General features: G+C 39.2%; 1 protein-coding gene across 1 annotated transcript in view; it reads left to right on the plus strand.

The window, feature by feature from the left end:
- LOC124858416 (neural-cadherin-like) overlaps positions 1 to 20,334 on the plus strand; it is a 176,702-nt gene that overhangs the window by 61,969 nt on the left and 94,399 nt on the right. The window contains exon 6 of the mRNA XM_047350454.1: positions 7,839 to 8,088. Within this exon, the coding sequence (XP_047206410.1) occupies positions 7,839 to 8,088 (250 nt within the window). The remainder of the gene's footprint in view (positions 1 to 7,838; positions 8,089 to 20,334) is intronic.

Below are 20,334 nucleotides of genomic sequence, written 5' to 3' on the forward strand. Positions count from 1 at the left end.
CTTCATTTTTGTACAAAAGAACAGTGAATTAATTTTAAATTAGACACAAAGATTCTGCTTCTAAACTCAAGTCGGTTTTAGTGTATTGACACATAAAGCTTCCATTTTCGCCTCACAACACAAGCCACAAAAGTCCTTGAAAGTCTTTCAAGATGTTGTGCGTTTTTTTGGATTTATTATGTTCTCAATGACTAATGGTAAGGTAAGTTTATTTATATAGCGTTTTCAGTAACGAGACACTCAAATGGTATGATTAATTCTAAATTTATTCTTATTGAAATGCTTTGTGATTTTAAATTATTTGTCGCGAGGCAGACAGATATCTGCCATTACTGCTCATCTTTTAAAAATAGATTCTAGAGAAAATCTAGTACTTAGAAAGGTTCAGCAATGTACTATATTATCCATATACAGATGTTTGTTTTTTATGTTAGAGATATTTTGACATTCTTTCACTGGCACTCCACTTCCTGAAGAAAATTGCACTTTTGATTGCACTCATGAGAGTTAAGTATTTGAAGATGCTATGCTTTACATCGTTCAGCTGAAGCCTCAGGGAGCAAATAATATTTTAAAAACAGATGAAGATGAATTTTTGCTTATCAATGTGCTTTTTACTGTTTACAAATCAAAACAGATATTTACATACAGTATATTGAGTAAGGTGCAAACATATTTTTCTCACTGTTTAGCAATACGCCTTCTGTTTTAAGTCAGTTTTGATTCCGAACATAATTAATATTTGCTAAATGTCAGAATAATGAAAGAAAGAGAATTTTTTTTTAAAGACTTTGTTTTACTTTCTTCAAATTTAGAAGTTTAAATACATGGCCATTGTATTTGATAGAATGACCCATAAAACTATTTAACTTGGGTCAAATGTTTTAGGTATCCTCCCACAAGCTTCTCATGATTGTTTTCTTGATGTTTGGCACATTTCTCCTGACATAACTTGTGTAACTGATGCAGGTTTGTTGGATGAATTGCTCCCAAACACGTTTTAAGCTTGCATCAAATCAGAGCTCTGTGGAGGTAGCTCCAAAACATTTACTTTGTTGTTATTAAACCAGTTTATAGCTAATTTGGCAGTATGATTTGAGTTGCATATTCACACCAAGGCTTCTTCCTGACAGATGTCTTGAAATTTTGCTTCAATATTGTTTTTTCCCAATGATGCAATTTATTTCGTGAAATCCGATTTGCTCCTACACCAAACGCCCACACAACATGATGCTTCTACCTTAGTACTTTACAGCTGGGATAGTGTTATAGGCTTTTAAGATCCCCCCCCTTGTTCCTTTAAGTAACAGCGGTCATTATGGCAAAATTCTTCAGACCACAAGACATGTCTCCAAAATGTAAGGTCTTTGTCACTGAGTGGATTTGCAAAGTGTAATCTTGCTTTTTCTATTGCTTTTGGAGTAATGACTTCTTCTTCCTTGAGTGGCCTTTTAGCTGGCATCTTCAACAGATCTGATTGACATGCACATTTGCACCAAAACACCAAACCTGTTGAGACATGTGGTTGGATCAAACTGTTTCAGTTTCAGTTTATTTATATAGCTCCAATTCACAACACATGTCATCTCAAGGCACTTTACAAAGGTCTGGTACATACATTCCAATTAATCCAAATCATTTAACAGTGCAGTCAGATTCAGTTATTTATTCAAATTGGATAAAACGTTTTTCTGTCTAAGGAAACCCAGCAGATTGCATCCAGTCAGTGACTTGCAGCATTCCCTCCTCCCGGATGAGCATGTAGAGACAGTGGACAGTCACTGGCGTTGACTTTGCAGCAATCCCTCATACTGAGTATGCATGTAGCGACAGCGGAGAGGAAAAACTCCCTTTTAACAGGAAGAAACCACCAGCAGAACCAGGCTCAGTGTGGGCGGCCATCTGCCACGACTGACTGGGGGTTTGAGAGAACAGAGCAGACACAAAGAGAACAAAGAAGCACTGATCTAGGAGTCCTTTCTATGGGAAGGAAAAGTAAATGTTAATGAATGTAGCTCCTTTAGTCGTTTCACCTAGTAGGAAAGAACAGATCAACTCTGAGCCAGTTTTCAAGGTTAGAGTCTGAAAGAGAGCACACAGAGTTAGTGACAGTAAAAGCTCAGTCAATTGCCATGTCTAGGAGAGAGAAAGGGTTAAACACTGAAAGACAGGGCCATGTGGATCATTGGTAGAGGGTGAGCATTAAGTTGTTGCCAGCAGAAGCTTGGACGATGCCCCTCTCCAGAAAGGTGTCACAGGTAGACACAGAGTCAGGCCAGGTGTAGCTTCTAGGAAGAGAGAAGAGAGAGAACAAGGTTAAAAGCTGAAATAACAGCAAATAATGCAAAATTGGAGAGTAGTGTGAGAATGTAGCAAAGAGGGTGAAAGTGGTCATAATGTCCTCCAGCAGCCTAAGCCTATAGCAGCATAACTACAGAGATAGCTCAGGATAACCTAAGCCACTCTAACTATAAGCTTTATTAAAAAGGAACATTTTAAGCCTAGCCTTAAAAGTAGACAGTTTGTCCATCTAGAGCCCACTGATGGCCATTGTTATACTAAAAACCACAACGATTGGGATACCTCTATCTGTCAGATTGACCATAACCATTGGAAAAGAGAGGGGGTCATACAGGTAGCAGAAATGGAGGGTGTGTTTGCACCTCAACCATAACTGAGCCGGTTTAGGCTAAACCTGACTCCCCCTTACTCCATCCAACAGGGAGGGAAGAAGACAACGGTAAAAAATAAGGAAGATAGCTTAGGATAACCTAAGCCACTCTAACTATAAGCTTTATCAAAAAGGAAAGTTTTAAGCCTAGCCTTAAAAGTAGACAGGGTGTCTGCCTCACGGACTAAATCTGGGAGCTGGTTCCACAGGAGAGGAGCCTGATAACTAAAGGATCTGCCTCCCATTCTACTTTTAGAGACTCTAGGAACCACCAGTAAACCTGCAGTCTGAGAACGAAGTGCTCTGTTAGGAACATATGGAACAATCAGATCTCTGTTGTATGATGGAGCTAAATCATTAAGGGCTTTATATGTGAGGAGGAGAATTTTAAATTCTATTCTGGATTTAACAAGGAGCCAATGAAGGGGAGCTAAAGTAGGGGAAATATGATCTCTCTTTTTAATTTTCATCAGAACTCCTGCTGCAGCATTTTGAATCGGCTGAAGGCTTTTAACTGCATTTTGTGGACATCCTGACGAATTACAATAGTCCAGCCTTGAAGTAACAAATGCATGGACTAGTTTTTCAGTGTCACTCCTCGACAGGATATTTCTAATTTTGGCAATGTTCCGGAGATGACAGAAGGAAATCCTAGAAACCTGTTTAATATGGGATTTAAATGACATGTCCTGGTCAAAAATAACACCAAGGTTTTTTACTTTATTATTGGAGGTCAACTTAATACCATCCAGGTTAAGTGATTGACTAAGCAGTTTCTTTTTTAAAGACTCAGGTCCAAAGACGACAACTTCTGTCTTGTCTGAATTTAGAAGCAGAAAATTTAAAGTCATCCAAGTTTTTATGTCTTCAAGACATGCTTGTAGTCTATCTAACTGGTTGGGCTCATCAGGATTCATGGATAAGTAAAGCTGAGTGTCATCAACATAACAGTGAAAATGTATTCTATGCTGCCTGATAATTTTACCTCTCGTACTCTCGTACTTGTCGGACCGTTATCCGGGACCGGGTCGCGGGGGCAGCAGACTCAGCAGAGACGCCCAGACGTTCCTCTCCCCAGACACCTCCTCCAGCTCCTCCGGGGGGAACCCAAGGCGTTCCCACGCCAGCCGAGAGACATAGTCCCTCCAGCGTGTCCTGGGCCATCCCCTCGGCCTCCTCCCGGTGGGACGTGCCTGGAACACCTCCCGAGGAAGGCGTCCAAGAGGCATCCTGTATAGATGCCCGAGCCACCTCAACTGGCTCCTCTTGATGTGGAGGAGCAGTGGCTCTACTCCAAGCCCCTCCCAGATGGCCGAGCTCCTCACCCTATCTCTAAGGGAGTGCCCAGCCACCCTACGGAGGAAGCTCATTTCAGCCGCTTGTATCCGGGATCTCGTTCTTTCAGTCATGACCCAAAGTTCATGGCCATAGGTGAGGGTAGGAACGTAGACTGACCGGTAAATCGAGAGCTTCGCTTTTCGGCTCAGCTCTCTCTTCACCACAACGGACCGGCACAGCGCCCCCATTACTGTGGCAGCCGCACCAATCCGTCTGTCGATCTCCCGCTCCATTCTTCCCTCACTCGTGAACAAGACCCTGAGATACTTAAACTCCTCCACTTGAGGCAGGAACTCCCCTCCAACCTGAAGAGGACAAGCCACAGTCCTTTTTTTTTTTACCTATTGGAAGCATATATATAGTAAAGAGAATTGGCCCAAGTACTGAACCCTGTGGTACTCCACAATTAACCCTGGAGTTTAAAGATAATTTATCATTTACATGAACAAACTGGAATCTGTCAGAAAAATAATATTTAAATCCAGCCTAGCACTATTCCCCTGATCCCTACAGCATGTTCCATCCTTTCTAAGAGAATATTGTGATTGAATGTATCAAATGCAGCACTTAGATCTAACAGGACAAGTACAGACACAAGTCCATTATCTGAGGCCATAAGAATATCATTAGTGACTTTCAGCAGAGCTGTTTCAGTGCTATGATGAGCTCAGAAGCCTGACTGAAACTCTTCAAACAGGTCATTGCTGTGTAAATGCTCACACATTTGATTAGCAACTATTTTTTCAAGAATTTTAGATAAGAATGGAAGATTGGATATAGGTCTGTAATTTATTAAGTAATCTCAATCAAGCAAAGGTTTCTTAAGCAAAGGTTTAATTACAGCTACCTTAAAAGCTTGTGGTACATATCCATTTACTAAGGATAAATTAATCATATCTAAAATGGGGCTGGTAATCAGAGTTGGTTGGGATTGGGTCTAACATACAACTTGAAGGTTTAGATGATGCTAATATTTCTGATAAGTCAGGAAGCTCCACAGGATCAAAGCAGTCCAAACACAGATCAGGTTCTACAGTTACTTCCAATGTTGTCTTACTTGCTGAGGATGAAGTAATCATCTCCGGGAGAATGTCAAAGATTTTCTTTTTAATAGAATCAATTTTATTTTGGGAAGAATCCCCTAAAGTCATGACTGCTTAGAGCTAAGGGAATGGATAGCTCAACAGAGCTATGACTCTGTGTAAGTTTAGCAACTGTACTAAAGAGAAACCTAGGATTATTCTTGTTCTCTTCTATTAATGATGAGAAATAAGCTGTTCTGGCTTGGCGAATAGTCTTTTTATACAACAGTAGGCTATTTTTCCAGATTAAGTAGGAATCCTCTGGGTGTGTAGAGCGCAATTTTCTCTCCAATTTTCTAACAATGTGCTTTAAAGTATGCAGCTCTGAATTAAACCATGGAGCTATCCTCCTATGAACAATTACCTTCTTTTTCAAGGGGGCTGCATTGTCTAATGCACCACGCAATGATGAGGTAACACTATGAACAAGACAATCAATTTGTGAAGGGGAAGAAACAAAATTATTGCCCTCCACTGTGTTTTTCTGTGATAATGAGGAAATTAAAAGTGGAACAGATTCTTTAAAGGTTGTTACAGCATTGTCTGACAATGATGTACTATAATTAAATTTTCTTTCCGGTGTGGAGTACTTGGTTAAATTAAACTCAAAGGTTATTAAAAAAATGGTCAGACAGGACAGGGTTATGAGAAAATATTGTTATGTTTTTACACTCAATGCCATATGTCAGCACAAGGTCCAGAGAATGAAGACAAAGGTGGGTACGTTTGTTAATGTTTTGAGCAAAGCCAAGTGAGTCTAAGAATATATCTAGCCTTTAATCGCATTAAAGGCTATATTTAAGCTATTACTTTCAGTGTCAACCCATCCCAGTTTCAACTGGGATGCAACCAGTGTTTAGACCATAGTTGCAGTAATATTGAATGTTAGAGATGGATGCAGAAGTGTAACGTCATTTAAAAGGAAATAAGTTAAAGAAGTGTCAATATTAATGGGAGTGGAATAACAGAGTACTGTCAAGGATGAGACCCAGACTTTGAACCGGTCGGGAAGGGAAAAGTGAGTTGTGAACAGAAACAGAGAAGTTGTTTATGTTTGACAGAGTGGAATTACCACCAATGATATTACCCTTGGTTGTGTCACTTTTGTTTTATGAGAACCAGGATGTGACTCTCTGTAGACAATCAGGTAGAGAGGCAGGTCAGAGAGAGAGAGAGAGAGGTAATGGGCTCTGTGGACAGGTAGAGCCGGCATCTGTGTTATCTGCGTAACAATTAGAATTAATCCTATTGGGCGTGGCAGTGACACGGGGTAAAGCCTGTGACCATGTACAGGCGCTACAGTCCTCGCCCAGTCGTCACAGGTTCGAGTCCCGTTCCACTGACCTTTGCTGTATGTCTTCCCCTCTCCTGCACCATCCCACTTCTTGTCAACTAAAAAGCTAAAGGCCACTAGTGCAAAAAAAAAAGAAAGGAAAAGTGAATTAGTCATATTTACAGAAAGCACTGAAAGATGAAGGAGGTACATGATGAACAGGAGAGGTTCTAATAGTAGGCCAGATGAAAGGAGAGATGTTTGGGATGTGAAAAATGTAAGTTAGACAGAAGTGTATGATTTAAATTAGTGAGGGGTTGTATCTGGTAGGGCAGTGGCAGCCACGCTGTTTATTTTTGTCTGATTTTAAAATGTGGCTTTACGATCTAAAACAGATATCTTTTAGGGGCAACACCCAGTAAATCACTAACTTTAATCAGAAAACAGTAAAATACAGAGTATTGATTGGAACAATGTAGAAATAGTTGGAAGAGATTCATATATAATAGATAATGGCATAATTTATTAGAAAACAAGTGAAATAATCAAATGAAAGAAAAGAAGAGAAGCTTGTAAGTTTGATCTTTTAATATACTCACTCCAAACCAGATGGAGTGGACAGATATGTGAACAGACAGAGAAGTAGAGGTAATGTGTTAATTTGGAGGACTGCTCAGCTAACCAATAAAATATGAAAATTATTTTCTCATTTGAGTCAGTGAGAGAGAAAAAAAAAAAATGTATGTCTCCACAGGGCAAAGACCCACTGAAGTTGATGACAAAGTAGATTAAACTCACAGAAGAGATTTTATAAGTGAACTTTAAAGGAAATGCACAATTTCAGTCTCTTTAACATTTAATGAGTGAGTGAAATTATACAAGTCAAATTAAAAGAGTATCATAAATTACCAGATGTGATTTGTTTTACAAGGTGCTAAGATAAAAATAAAAAAAAGAGGGAGGCATTAGCATGCGCAGGTTGCGCGTGATGATGCTTGACACGCAGCAAATAAACACATCAAAGTAATTTGATGTATTCAAGTGTTATGAGCTGGTGGGCATGTGTGTGTTAAACAGTGAGTTTAAGTGAAAATCACAGTGGTTTTGGCTGGGGGTTTTTGCAAAATCTCATCACACATCAGAGGCAAAGCTATAGTTTTTCTGTATAATTACCTTAGAAAATAGTCATTTCCAGCCAGGCATACACATACAAGTGCTATTCATTTAAATCTTTCTTTTTCATGTCTTTAAGCTCATTTTTGCAAATGATGGTTCTCAGTCTAGCAGGTAGCAGTTTGTGTTCTAATAATCATAGCTGTCTGAACTTGTGATTTATTACATGTGTTTTAAAAGACCATAAAGGAATATTAATCTACAAAAATGTCAAAATATGCATCAGCACATGCCATCCCATCAGTTATTTTCTAATAACTGCTAACTGATGGTCCTTGTGTCATGTTTTTCACCCTGACAGTTTTAGCCACAGACTGTGACTCAGGATTAAATGCTGAGCTCACCTATTACACCCTGAGCCCGGATTTCAGCATTTCACCACATGGGACTGTTTTCCCCGCGAGGCGGCTTGACTATGAGAGGCCTAACCATTTGTATGAGTTTGTGGTGATGGCAGTGGACAGCGGGGATGAGCCTCATTCGGGCACCACCACAGTCCGTGTGAGGATGGCTAATGTCAACGACGAAGCTCCTGAATTCTCCCAGCCCGTGTGAGTTTCTTTATTTCTTTAAATTTAAAGAACACCATCTTATCCTTTTAAGTAAATCAGCGGGAAAGTTAAAAATATATTTAACTTTATTTTTCTTCTTTTATATATTTAAGCTAGAAGTATGATTAACTTTCAGCAACATTCACTTATCCTTGAGCATATCCTTGAACATATATACTGAAAAGTCCCACATTTAATGTAAGTACATTTATTTATAAACTTTTAATAAGCAATCATAAACTTTGTTTTCCTGGGGTATAAATTCAACGTGACACAGAGGTCCATTACTTTAAGCCACTGGCAACTATGCTGGTCAAGGAGCCATATCTATCTTGCCACCATACACTGTTAAAAGGATGGCAAAGGAGGCAAAGAAAATTCAAATCTCAATGTTTCAACTGCAGCAAAGAACGGCATCTAGGGATCACCAAGTCTCCACAACAATCATTAAATCTGAAGGGGTTGTTTGGGAGGTGTACCAGGACAAAGCCTTTTCTGTCCTACCTTCACAAATGTAAACATTAAGTTTGCTATACTCCACCTGCTGGGGAGCGCATTCGTCCTATACCCGGTGGGTTGCTGGTTTGATCCCCTGCTCTGTCTGCGTCAGCCGTTGTGTCCTTGGGCAAGACTCTTCACCCGCCTTGCCTACTGATGGTGGTCAGAGGGCTCGATGGCGCCGATTGTATGGCAGCTTCACATCTGTCAGTCTGCCCCAGGGGCTACAATGTAGCCCTGTAGCCCTGAATGTGTGTATGAATGGGTGGATGACTGATTGTAGTGTAAAGCGCTTTGGGGTCCTCAGACTACATAAAGTGCTCCACAAGTCCAGGCCATTTACCATACAATCTAATGTGACTTTAACTGGAGCTATATGCTTTGGTTCAATTAAATTAAGATTGAGCCTTTCAGCCACAAGCAGTGCAGGTGAGTTTGCCATTAAACAAATGATAAATTATGTGAAAAAGCACATTGTGTTCCTAAATAACCTAAATACAAATCTGCTGGAGTAAACTGAAAAGAGATAACATTTTGGGATTTTTTAAATAATGGCAGTAAAGCATTGGACAGCAGAGGTACCACAAATTGTGCCACCTGTAAATTCTACACATGGAATTTTTTCCTCCACTAAACAAATAAAGGGATTGTTTTTCATTGGGTAATTATATTAGTCCAATATAAGCTAACTTTATTTTATAGCTTTTTACACATCTTGGCCAGTGGTGCTAATAAATGTGGTCAGTACTATCATAGATATTTTCCATTTTATCTTAAGTACAGGAACATTTCACGACATGCAATTGTCATTTATAGAACCATCTTTTTGGGGATTTAAAATCATGGATGTATATAGCTGCATCCTAGGAGACAGTAAACAGCCGTGCACTTAAGAATTGTTGCTGAATTCTCCTTTCTTCTTTCTTCTGTCACACTAACAATAAACAAAAATGACACAGTGCCACTGGAAACCACGCATGCTCATGCCATCACGCTGCCTCCGCTTGTTTTTACATGTTAAGCTTCTATTCATGAGCTCATCCAAGCCTTCCGCCTACTTTCTTCCCAATTGTTAATCTGGTACCGGTTGACCTGACCAAGTTTGATGTCTTGAAAGACTGCTACTGCAGAACTTTTTGGGCTTTGTAAGATGTTTCTTTTGGCATAATCTAATCTGATCTTGGGGTTTAGAGATGATTTGTACTCTTCTATTAATTCTTTGTGCTCCTTTTAGACCTTTTTATCATCTTTGACTTGGAAAGTGATGTTTACCTATTTAAGAGTGTTTGCCACTCACGTTGCAGTGATATGTTTTTTTTTTTGCGTGGACCATTTGTCAATATTAGGGCACTGCACAAAAAAAGGGAATATGTACATATTACACGAAGTCCATAATAACCAAATTATTTTCCCTACAATATAATTTACTGCTTAAAGTCCATATGAAGGCCCCGTTATAGTTTTCTTTCAGAGTCCGTCTGATTTTTATGTAAAATATCCTAATACTTGAAAGAGTTGATGGTGGCATGTAATCCAACAAGGTTCCTCTGGCCTTTAAAAGAGACACAGGCCCACAGCATCACAGATCATTATTCAGCAAACTGGTTCTGATAGTATGATAGAAAAATATTTTTCCTGCCCTTCCAAACACCATGTTGACATGTAGATTGTGTTTGATTTGTTCACAAGATCTGGGAACCCCAAGATGTCACTCCTTGCTGCAGTTCTCTAACAACCTTTGGATTATGTTTTACCCCCCCCCCGTGTCACTTCATATTTATACCCCAGAGAAAATAATAAGTCGTAGATTACCAATCTACAGCTGTTTTATCAGAAATCGTTAGGAGTGCTGTTAATTGGGGCACCGATGATTTTGGTAAAAAATTAATCTTTCTTTATATGTGATTTCCTGCACACTAAATATATGTACTTGAATTAAGATTTAAATTTTTTTATATTTCAATTAAGAGATTATGCTACAATAAAGGATTTATTTATTTTAAGGTTCTTATGGATTCATACCATGGGTGGCAACAAGCATATAGAGATCTGTACATGTATGCTTTTTAGTTGAGAAACATAAAAGGCCCTTAAATAACATTGCAACTTCATGAACTTAGTTGACTAGTTTATGTCTTTTTTCAGAAGGTACAAAGGCCTTAATTTAACCAACCACAATGTTTTGCTTTCTTTCTGATTGATGTTTTTCCTTTATTGCTTTTTTCTACCTCTTTTGCTTGGATTGATAGTTCTCTTTACTGCATGTTGCAGAGTTGAGGCAAAAGGGAATTAGAACTTGATTAGGCAATTTCTAAAGAAATTGCAATGGGATTGCTGAAACTGTCTGTTCCTTATCCTCTACTAAGTGCCAAATAAATTTTGGGTAAATCTATTCAAATGTTTGTTGATAGAACAGAGATGAGGGAAGCGCAAACATCCATTTACTTTCAGGCTGTGATCGAAAGTGTCACATTCTACCTAACTATGAATGAAAAATCACTAGATATTGAACTATTTTTATTTTCAGAAAATCCATTACTCATTATGACAATATTTTGTTACAGTGAGCTTAACAAGGCCTTTCTGCTTACAATGGCATGACATTTATTTTTTTTTTGTGTAAAACTATGAACACAGGTTGAATTAAGAACAGAATAACCTTTAGGATTTCTGGTACAATCCTGCTTTCATTTTGTTTTGGAGTTAATGGGGAAGCTGGATGTTTTTCCTGTTTTTTGAGACTTCCAGCACACAACTAATATATAATTTTTGGGTGAATACATTTCGGAACCAAACAGTAGTTTTTCCAATTAACCTCTCGTGAAACAGTGTTTTTCTTACACTGCTTAGAAAATGTTTTAGAATGAAGATGTATCTCAGTCACTTAGAATATCATCCACAAGTTAATGCATTTTAGAAATTCAATTTAAAAAGTGAGAATGACTTCTTATACAGATATATATTCAATACACACAAAGTGATATATTCCAAGGGTTGATTTCTGCTAGTTAAGATGATTATAGCTTACAGCTAATGAAAATCCAAAAGTTTGTTTATGAGAAAATAAGAAATTACACAAGTCCTAAAAAAAAACATATTAATAGGAAAAATATGTCTATATACAGAACAGTATGTGAGATCAACAAATGTTGCATGAATTATTGTAACCATGTGGCATGGCATTGAGGCGATCATCCTGTGGCCCTGTTGCTATTTGTACCACGCATTTTCTTGATTTGTAGCACGCATTTTCTTTCCACTCAACTTTCCAATAATATGCCTGGAAACAGCACTGTGAACAGTCAGCTTCTTTAACATTTGTATGACTTACCTTTCTTGCCAATGGCAGTGTGCTGAGGAAATGTCAAGTCAGCAGTGTTCAACATGATTGTGTGCTTTGTATTTTGATCCTGGGTGATGTTAAAATTTTCTGAGAAAATTGATTTTAGAATTTTATTAACAGGAACTGAAATAAATGATTGCAAAACATCACTCTGTGTGCAATGAATCGGTATGATATGAGTTTAATTTTTTGAACTGAATTACAAAAATAAATGACTTTGTTGGTAATATTCAAATTTATTGAGATGCATCTGTTCTACTTGTGGAGGAATATATGTGAGACTGAAAAATCCAACATCTGACAAGGAAAGTGGAATGATTGATCTATTAGCTACAGGGGTTGGACAATGAAAGTGAAACACCTGGTTTTAGACCACAATAATTTATTAGTATGGTGTAGGGCCTCCTTTTGCAGCCAATACAGCGTCAATTCGTCTTGGGAATGACATATACAAGTCCTGCACAGTGGTCAGAGGGATTTTAAGCCATTCTTCTTGCAGGATAGTGGCCAGGTCACTACGTGATACTGGTGGAGGAAAACCTTTCCTGACTCGCTCCTCCAAAACACCCCAAAGTGGCTCAATAATATTTAGATCTGGTGACTGTGCAGGCCATGGGAGATGTTCAACTTCACTTTCATGTTCATCAAACCAATCTTTCACCAGTCTTGCTGTGTGTATTGGTGAATTGTCATCCTGATACACGGCACCGCCTTCAGGATACAATGTTTGAACCATTGGATGCACATGGTCCTCAAGAATGGTTCGGTAGTCCTTGGCAGTGATGCGCCCATCTAGCACCAGTATTGGGCCAAGGGAATGCCATGATATGGCAGCCCAAACCATCACTGATCCACCTCCATGCTTCACTCTAGGCATGCAACAATCTGGGTGGTATGCTTCTTTGGGGCTTCTCCACATCGTAACTCTCCCGGATGTGGGGAAAACAGTAAAGGTGGACTCATCAGAGAACAATACATGTTTCACATTGTCCACAACCCAAGATTTGCGCTCCTTGCACCATTGAAACCGACGTTTGGCATTGGCATGAGTTACCAAAGGTTTGGCTATAGCATCCCGGCCGTGTATATTGACCCTGTGGAGTTCCTGACGGACAGTTCTGGTGGAAACAGGAGAGTTGAGGTGCACATTTAATTCTGCCGTGATTTGGGCAGCCGTGGTTTTAAGTTTTTTGGATACAATCCGAGTTAGCACCAGAACATCCCTTTCAGACAGCTTCCTCTTGCGTCCACAGTTGATCCTGTTGGATGTGGTTCGTCCTTCTTGGTGGTATGCTGACATTACCCTGGATACCGTGGCTCTTGATACATCACAAAGACTTGCTGTCTTGGTCACAGATGCGCCAGCAAGACATGCACCAACAATTTGTCCCCTTTTGAACTCTGGTATGTCACCCATAATGCTGTGTGCATTTCAATATTTTGAGCAAAACTGTGCTCTTACCCTGCTAATTGAACCTTCACACTCTGCTCTTACTGGTGCAATGTGCAATCAATGAAGACTGGCTACCAGGCTGGTCCAATTTAGCCATGAAACCTCCCACACTAAAATGGCAGGTGTTTCAGTTTCATTGTCCAACCCCTGTATTTCCAAAACTATTCTGTGTATGTTTCCATTTGCTTGTATATACACTTGTGGGTGAGTGTTTCTTTCAATTCAGCTCCAAAGATCAATGCTATTCACCAAAATGAAAAGGTTAAATAATGCACCAGGTCTTACCCCTAATCCACCATCTGATCACATCTCATTATGTCAAAGCTGAGTAGAATAGTTGCATCACAGACAGATGGGGCAATACATCATGTATCTCAGACACGCCTCCCTTCATTCACTGCAGAGATGTTTAATGCTGGCTCTCTTGTTGTAAATGGGGGCTCACTTGCGTCAACTAAAAACCACAACCGCTAATACAAACTCAGTATGTTTGTTAGCTTTTTTAAACAGCCATCTTGCATCAAAATACTCTGTTATTCACTTTTCTCACAATCAGAAACAAATATTGTTGTGAACTGAAGCAATCACACAACCCCCAGTGGATCTTTGTTTTTTTTCCCCCTCTCTAAAGGTATGCAGTAATCCGACATATGGATGCAATCCACAGTGTCACCATCAGCCTATTTGGCAAAGCTGAAAGAGTGGGTGGGCTGCAACTGTCACTCTGGCTTCACTGCATTTGTTTTACCTGGATGAGTGGGGTTCTTGACCTGCCAGACCTTTTTTTTTCAGTGATCTCTTTAGAATACTGTTGCAGACCTGCGTTGCGTGCTCTTGTTGTGTTGTTGTTGCATCTGTCTCGGTGTGTGGCCGGACACGCAGCCAAACAAACAGGTGGGCAGAGAGGTGGAGAGTTGGGCAGACGAACATAGAGCTCGGAGAAAAATCACACATAAACATAGATGCAGGGCGAGCCTGTGGAGAATACCAAAAACGGAAAACAGACAGAAGACAGCCTGTCAGATATGCAGATATAGAGGGCAGCCTGCCGGCATTCAGACAAATACTCCTGCCAGACAAGCTGCAGACTGATAGAAATGCAGGCATTATTCCAGATAGTGTCTTTTGGGTGCTTTGTCATTGCATGGCTTACTGGGATGTAGATATATGCAATGAGGAAAGACAAGAAAATAACGCCCAAAAACAGCACATGTAAGGGCTGGAGAGATGTATAGAATTTTGTTCATGACACTATTCTTCAGCTCAAACTAATTGTGACATTTGTAACAGGAATGTGAGCAGACAGGCTTATGTTTCTCTGCATGTCCTGTCAGTTCACATTTGAATAAGTGGTAGAAAGGCTAAAACAGATTGATGTAATGGAAGGACAGGCACACGGGCCAAAGTAATGCAAACAGGCAGATTTCTCAGCCAGCAGACAGACAGGAAGGCGTGCTCTGTCTGAGCTGAGCACAACTTCACAGTTCACTGAGACGCTTCAGGAAGTAACGTTAAGGGAGTGAATGTTTCTTATCCCTGGAAGCTGAGGAAAGGGGCCCTTTGAGCCGGGTGACAGATTACAGGTCACTCGTGTTGCCACGGAGATTGCCGTGGCTGGCAGAGATGAATCGCCTATCAGCATACTCCTATAAACCATCAATCACCCCCCCCCCCAAATCCTCACTAGGGAAGCCAACACCCCACCCATTGCACACATACTTACATGCTTTAGCAGTGAAAATGGCACCAAATCTCACAATGGATGAGTTCTGCTGACAAATCAACTGAAACGCAGTGAGAACGCCACCCCCTCTTATATTCCGCTCCTCTCCATCAGCCATACTCTTTTATCCTCTCTTTTTTCCCCTCTCACCCCCCACATATCACTTTTCCTGTCATTTCAGACTCAGCCTTCGCCTTTGTCACCTGCTCCTCCCCTCACCTTTTTTTTCCTGTTTCTCTACAGCTCAGGTTCCTCCCAGTCACAGGGTTCATCTCCACCCCGTAGTTCTTTGTGCCACAGCGGTATATCAGTCTCCTGTGTCTCACTGGCCATCTTTGCTGCCCAGCACAACAGAGACGGCAAATCACTGCTGACATTTTAAAAGGCACTGGATCAAATGGCCCACAGTGGGCCGGGCTTGAAGAAGCAGCATTTGTTCAATGACTTCAACATCCCAGCAGACATTATCATTTGTCTCAGCTGTGGCCAGCTAAGAGGACAGGTTAAATCATTGTGACAAGTAAAAGCCACAACCATACGTCTAATCAGCCTGCTGATGCTCTGGATAATGTAATGATTCATATCGTCTGTGTTGTGTGCTTCTGTCATCTACTTGTGAATTGGGTGTAGATCTGCAGGCCACATTTTGTTTTATGTAGATCATTTTTCTCACATTATTATGTTTGTGAAGTGTCAAGAAATAGTATTTGCCCCTTCATAGATTTTTTTAAATTTCTGCATTCTTATCAAACCTAAATGTTTCAAACTAATATTATAAGACAAATATTTTAAAAAATAAAAACGTAGTTTTCAAATTATGATTTATCTTATCAAGAGAAAGCCCTATCTAAACAAAGCTTCTCCCATGTGAACATATAAATGCATCTGACTCTTCCAGTAGGTCACAAACAAACCAAGAACTGATCAAACTGCTGCCAAAAACGTAAACAAAGACCCAGCTTAAATCTACCAAAAATGTCTCAATGATCCCCAGGACCTTTGGAAAAATTTTACTTTTTTGTGAGGTGTGTGCCCTATGCATCTGGCTAAAAACAAACCATGCATTTCATAAAAGTGAAATAATAACCACAGTCAAACATGGTTGTAGGACTGTGATAGTCTGGTGTTGGGATTATTAATCTGAGAATATTTTTTTATATTTAATATTAATAATTTTATATTTTATCAAATAATATTTCGGTCTGTTAAGGGTTGTCCTGTGAATACCAGCCCACTAAGGCGATGGTATTAGGACAAAATAGAAAGGTGTGAGACAAGCTCTGACATTATTGAACAGCAAAAACTCACATGGAATGAATTCACACAATTTCTTAAAATATATTAACAAAAATAAGTCAATTCAAAGTCAAACATATTTCAATCAACAAACTCTTTACTATGCTAAAACAATCCAACTAAACTACCAAGCAGAATTAAAGAATAACAAAGACTAATAGGCTATGTACAATATAAACAAGTTGATTAAAGATGGTTGAAACCATGACCAAAAGAGTGATGCAACATTACCATGCAATGTTTATGTTTGAGAACCAAGGATCATCTTGAAGAATCTGGAAGTGAAGTTAAGTTAGTCTTGGAACTAACTTAAGCAATAATCAGCAAACGTTTAGACAACCACTCACAATGCAAGATCAGGTAAAATATTATTTTAATAAAATAATGTTTTAATGATCTGCTGAATAAAACCAACCTTCTGGATGACAAATTTTCAACAGGGTCTCTTTAGCTGCCTTTATTTATTGAAATAATATTTAAAGAAATATTATTAATGGAATATTTTGGAAAGAGCCAAATCTTTCTGGAGAAATGGGGCTTAATGGTGTTTACTTAGTTATCAAGTTTAGTTAAATAATGTTTAGGAAAATATTATTTACTGGATTGAAAACTAAACCTTTCTGGGTAAATATTATTTGGCAGCAAGCACGTGTCCTTAGCTGTTAGCAGTTAAGCTAACAAAGGAGGCTGATAGTTTAGCACCAGAATCAAACACACACCTTTAAAAATACCGTCAATAAAAGGGTGAAAATGCATAAGCACGGACAGCGCATTATGATCAATCTTCTGTGTTAAAATCACCCCTTAAATAAAGTTTGTCCTAACTTTAAAACACACCAACACAGAACACAAACTGAACATGTGTGCTGCAGATATTCTATAGCACCAAGATAGTTGAGTTCAAAACAAACAATACCAAACTTCATAAAATGAAAAACATTTAGATTATTTGAATCTAAATCTTTCTATTATTGTTCTGCCTACACCCTAACCTCATGAACCGTGCTGAGGAGTTGTCCAGGCAACGACGAAGTTTGAATAAACATCCATGATGAACAATGGTTAGCTACAGCTAACTTCCTTAGCTGTGGGGAGTGGCGCCCGCTCTGTCGACCGGCCAAAACTGCACGTTACCATAACCACGGTGATGCGGCTCCTGTTGTCCTTCTCTCAGGCAGGGAGAACTGCTCCGCTCGGCTTCATAGAGACCGCGTCTCTGTAGGGAACTTCTCTGGGACAGTTAACTTCTGCAGGCCTCAGAGAGAAAGTAAGCAATGCTTACACCTTAATTTCCCCGTTCATGAAAGAAAATACCGGATACACATACAGTATTTCATTCGTACTTAACTTTGCATATGATCGCTTGATCTTATGACATCCTTGGATCCAGTTTGAAGAGTTTATGTCTGTTTGCCAGCAAAGAGACATTAGCGCGCTTGTTTCCCCTCCTATCCTGATGATCACCGGTGGAAGAAGTTGGCTTGTTGGAAACAGGGTGCTCTTATTCAGACAGTGGCATCATGGGAAGTCCGCTGCTACCCCCCTTTCCTCAGTTGCTGGAAGTCAGTTAAATGCAATTTATTTTGAAAATTCCAGAAAAGTTTGTACCGGAGTTTTAATGTTGTTTCCATGCCTGTGGGTCCCAACACTGGGGTTGCTTTCTTTCATCACGTGGACAGTCTGCCTTAAATTATGTGACCTTCAATTTTGCTCTCCACCAGAAAATCCTAAAGGCAGAATATTCTTATGTTCACAGAGTGATGTTTGCCCATCACTTTGTGACCATACGTTCACCTGGGTTACCCTGCAGGACATTAATCCAAAGCACACCAGCAAGTCCACCTCTGAATGGTTCAATTAAAACATTTTGGAAGTTTCTAGCCTAGTCTGCTAAGACTTAAACAAGCTGTTCATGCCTGAAAACCCTCCAATGTGGCAAAAATAGGCAACAGCAGGCGAATATTCAGCAATGTCAAAGACTCATAGCCAGTTACTGCAAAAGCTTGACGGCAGTTTTGGCCACCAAGTGTGACACAAGTAAGCAAAATAAATAAAATACCATTATGTGAAAACAGTTTATTTGTCTAACAAAATAATCATTAAAGAATTAAATATATAAGGGGGTAAATACATTTTCATGCCACTGTAACTCACAATTTAAAGATAAAAAAAATGGCTATTAGACACTCTGATCTATTACTTTTACATAGGGACACTCAAACCTGAGATGTTGTACATCCTACTTCAATCAGTGGTTTTTAAGATGCTTTTTAAACTTGCCTGCTTTCTAACTCTGCCTTATTGAATCAATTGCACTTGATTTGAAAAGGTACCTGTCTGCTGCATATATAGCTTCTGTCGATGTATGAGTGCAGACCAAGCCCCGGTGAGAACTGACTAAATAGCTGTGAGACATGATTATGTCAAAAGTGCAGATAAGGAAAGAACATAAGAGCCCATCATCTAGATTTTAAGTGTTTGAGTTTTTTCTTTGTAAGACCAGGCAATTTGAAGTTTAGGTTTCTGGATTGTGCGGTCCTACAGGCTTGGTCAGAAAGATAACTGACAAGCTAAATGGCCACTATGTATTAAATGAAGAGTTTTGTGTAAAAGCTTTTCTTACTGAAATGTGCACTTGAAACAATCTTAGATGAAGAAGCCTGAAGAAAAAAAATTATATTGGGATTTTTAAAAGTATAAATGTGAGAAATTAGACACTAAAATTCACTTCACTAATAGGCTGCCCTTTAATCAAAAGCTGTTAAAAGACAAAATAGCATTCTAATGGGATGATGTGTGAATTCAATTTTCTTTATGGTGTTGTAATTTTCTTGACCTGTATTGGACATTTTCCGCCCAGCCCCCAACGAACTGTTATTGAGATGGTAAGTTGTTGAAAAGATGTAGCAGCTCTCCCAAAGCATTTAATGTAAGGTGTTTATTATGATTTTTCTTTTTTAACTGTACTCTAAGTTGCTTTTTGTGCATCACCATTGTGGAAACATTCACATACAGAACCTTGAAAAACCACTGATATATACTATAATTCTCAATTGGACTTAGATCTGGACTTTGACTGAACTGACATGAATATGCTTTGTCCAAGACCATTCGATTGTAGTTGTACTATGTGGAAGGTGAACCACTCCAGTCTCTAAAGCTTCCAGTATTACCCTGTACTTAGCTCTATCCATGTTCCTATCAACTCGGACCAGCTTCCCTGTACCTGCTGAAGAAAAGGATCTCCACAGTATGATTCTGCCACCACCATGTTTCAACATGTGGATGGCTTTTTTTAGGGTGATGTGAAGTGTTACTTTTCCACCACGCTTACCATTTTTTTTTCTCATTTAGTCTGAATAACGTCTTCTGCAATTGTGTTATGTCTCCTTCATGGCTTGTGACAAAATTTGAACAGGACTTCTTATGCCTTTCCTCAGCCATGGCTTTCTCTTTGCCACTTTTCAGAAATGATTGATGTTTAACCTGAACATAAACTATTTATTCACTGTCTAGCAGACTGTTCTCTAACAGACAGGGGGATTCTGTTTACTAAGTAGGTGATTTCTGAAGGCAGTTGTTCGTAGTAGATTTGTAGTCAGGGGAATCAGATTAAAAGGGGATGAATGCAAACTATACATTTCACTTTTATTCTTTAAAAAAGTTTAAAATCATGTATTTTTTTCTTTCCACTTCACAATTATGCTCTAGCTTGTTGTAGTATGTCACATAAAATCCCAATGAAAAACATTGAAGTGTGTGTATTTTAGGACAGTATCCGAAATGTGGTAAATTAGTTTGGCCTGGCTTGGCTGTGACCTGTCCAAATAAAACTACCCAGCAATTGTTTACCACTAATGTTTACCCCCTGGATAACACAATGGATTATTTACACCTGCAAGTAAGAGTTGGTCACTGTCAAGAGCTCATTGA

Source organism: Girardinichthys multiradiatus, chromosome 2 (genome assembly GCF_021462225.1).
Source record: "Girardinichthys multiradiatus isolate DD_20200921_A chromosome 2, DD_fGirMul_XY1, whole genome shotgun sequence".
NCBI classification, from domain to species: Eukaryota; Metazoa; Chordata; class Actinopteri; order Cyprinodontiformes; family Goodeidae; genus Girardinichthys; species Girardinichthys multiradiatus.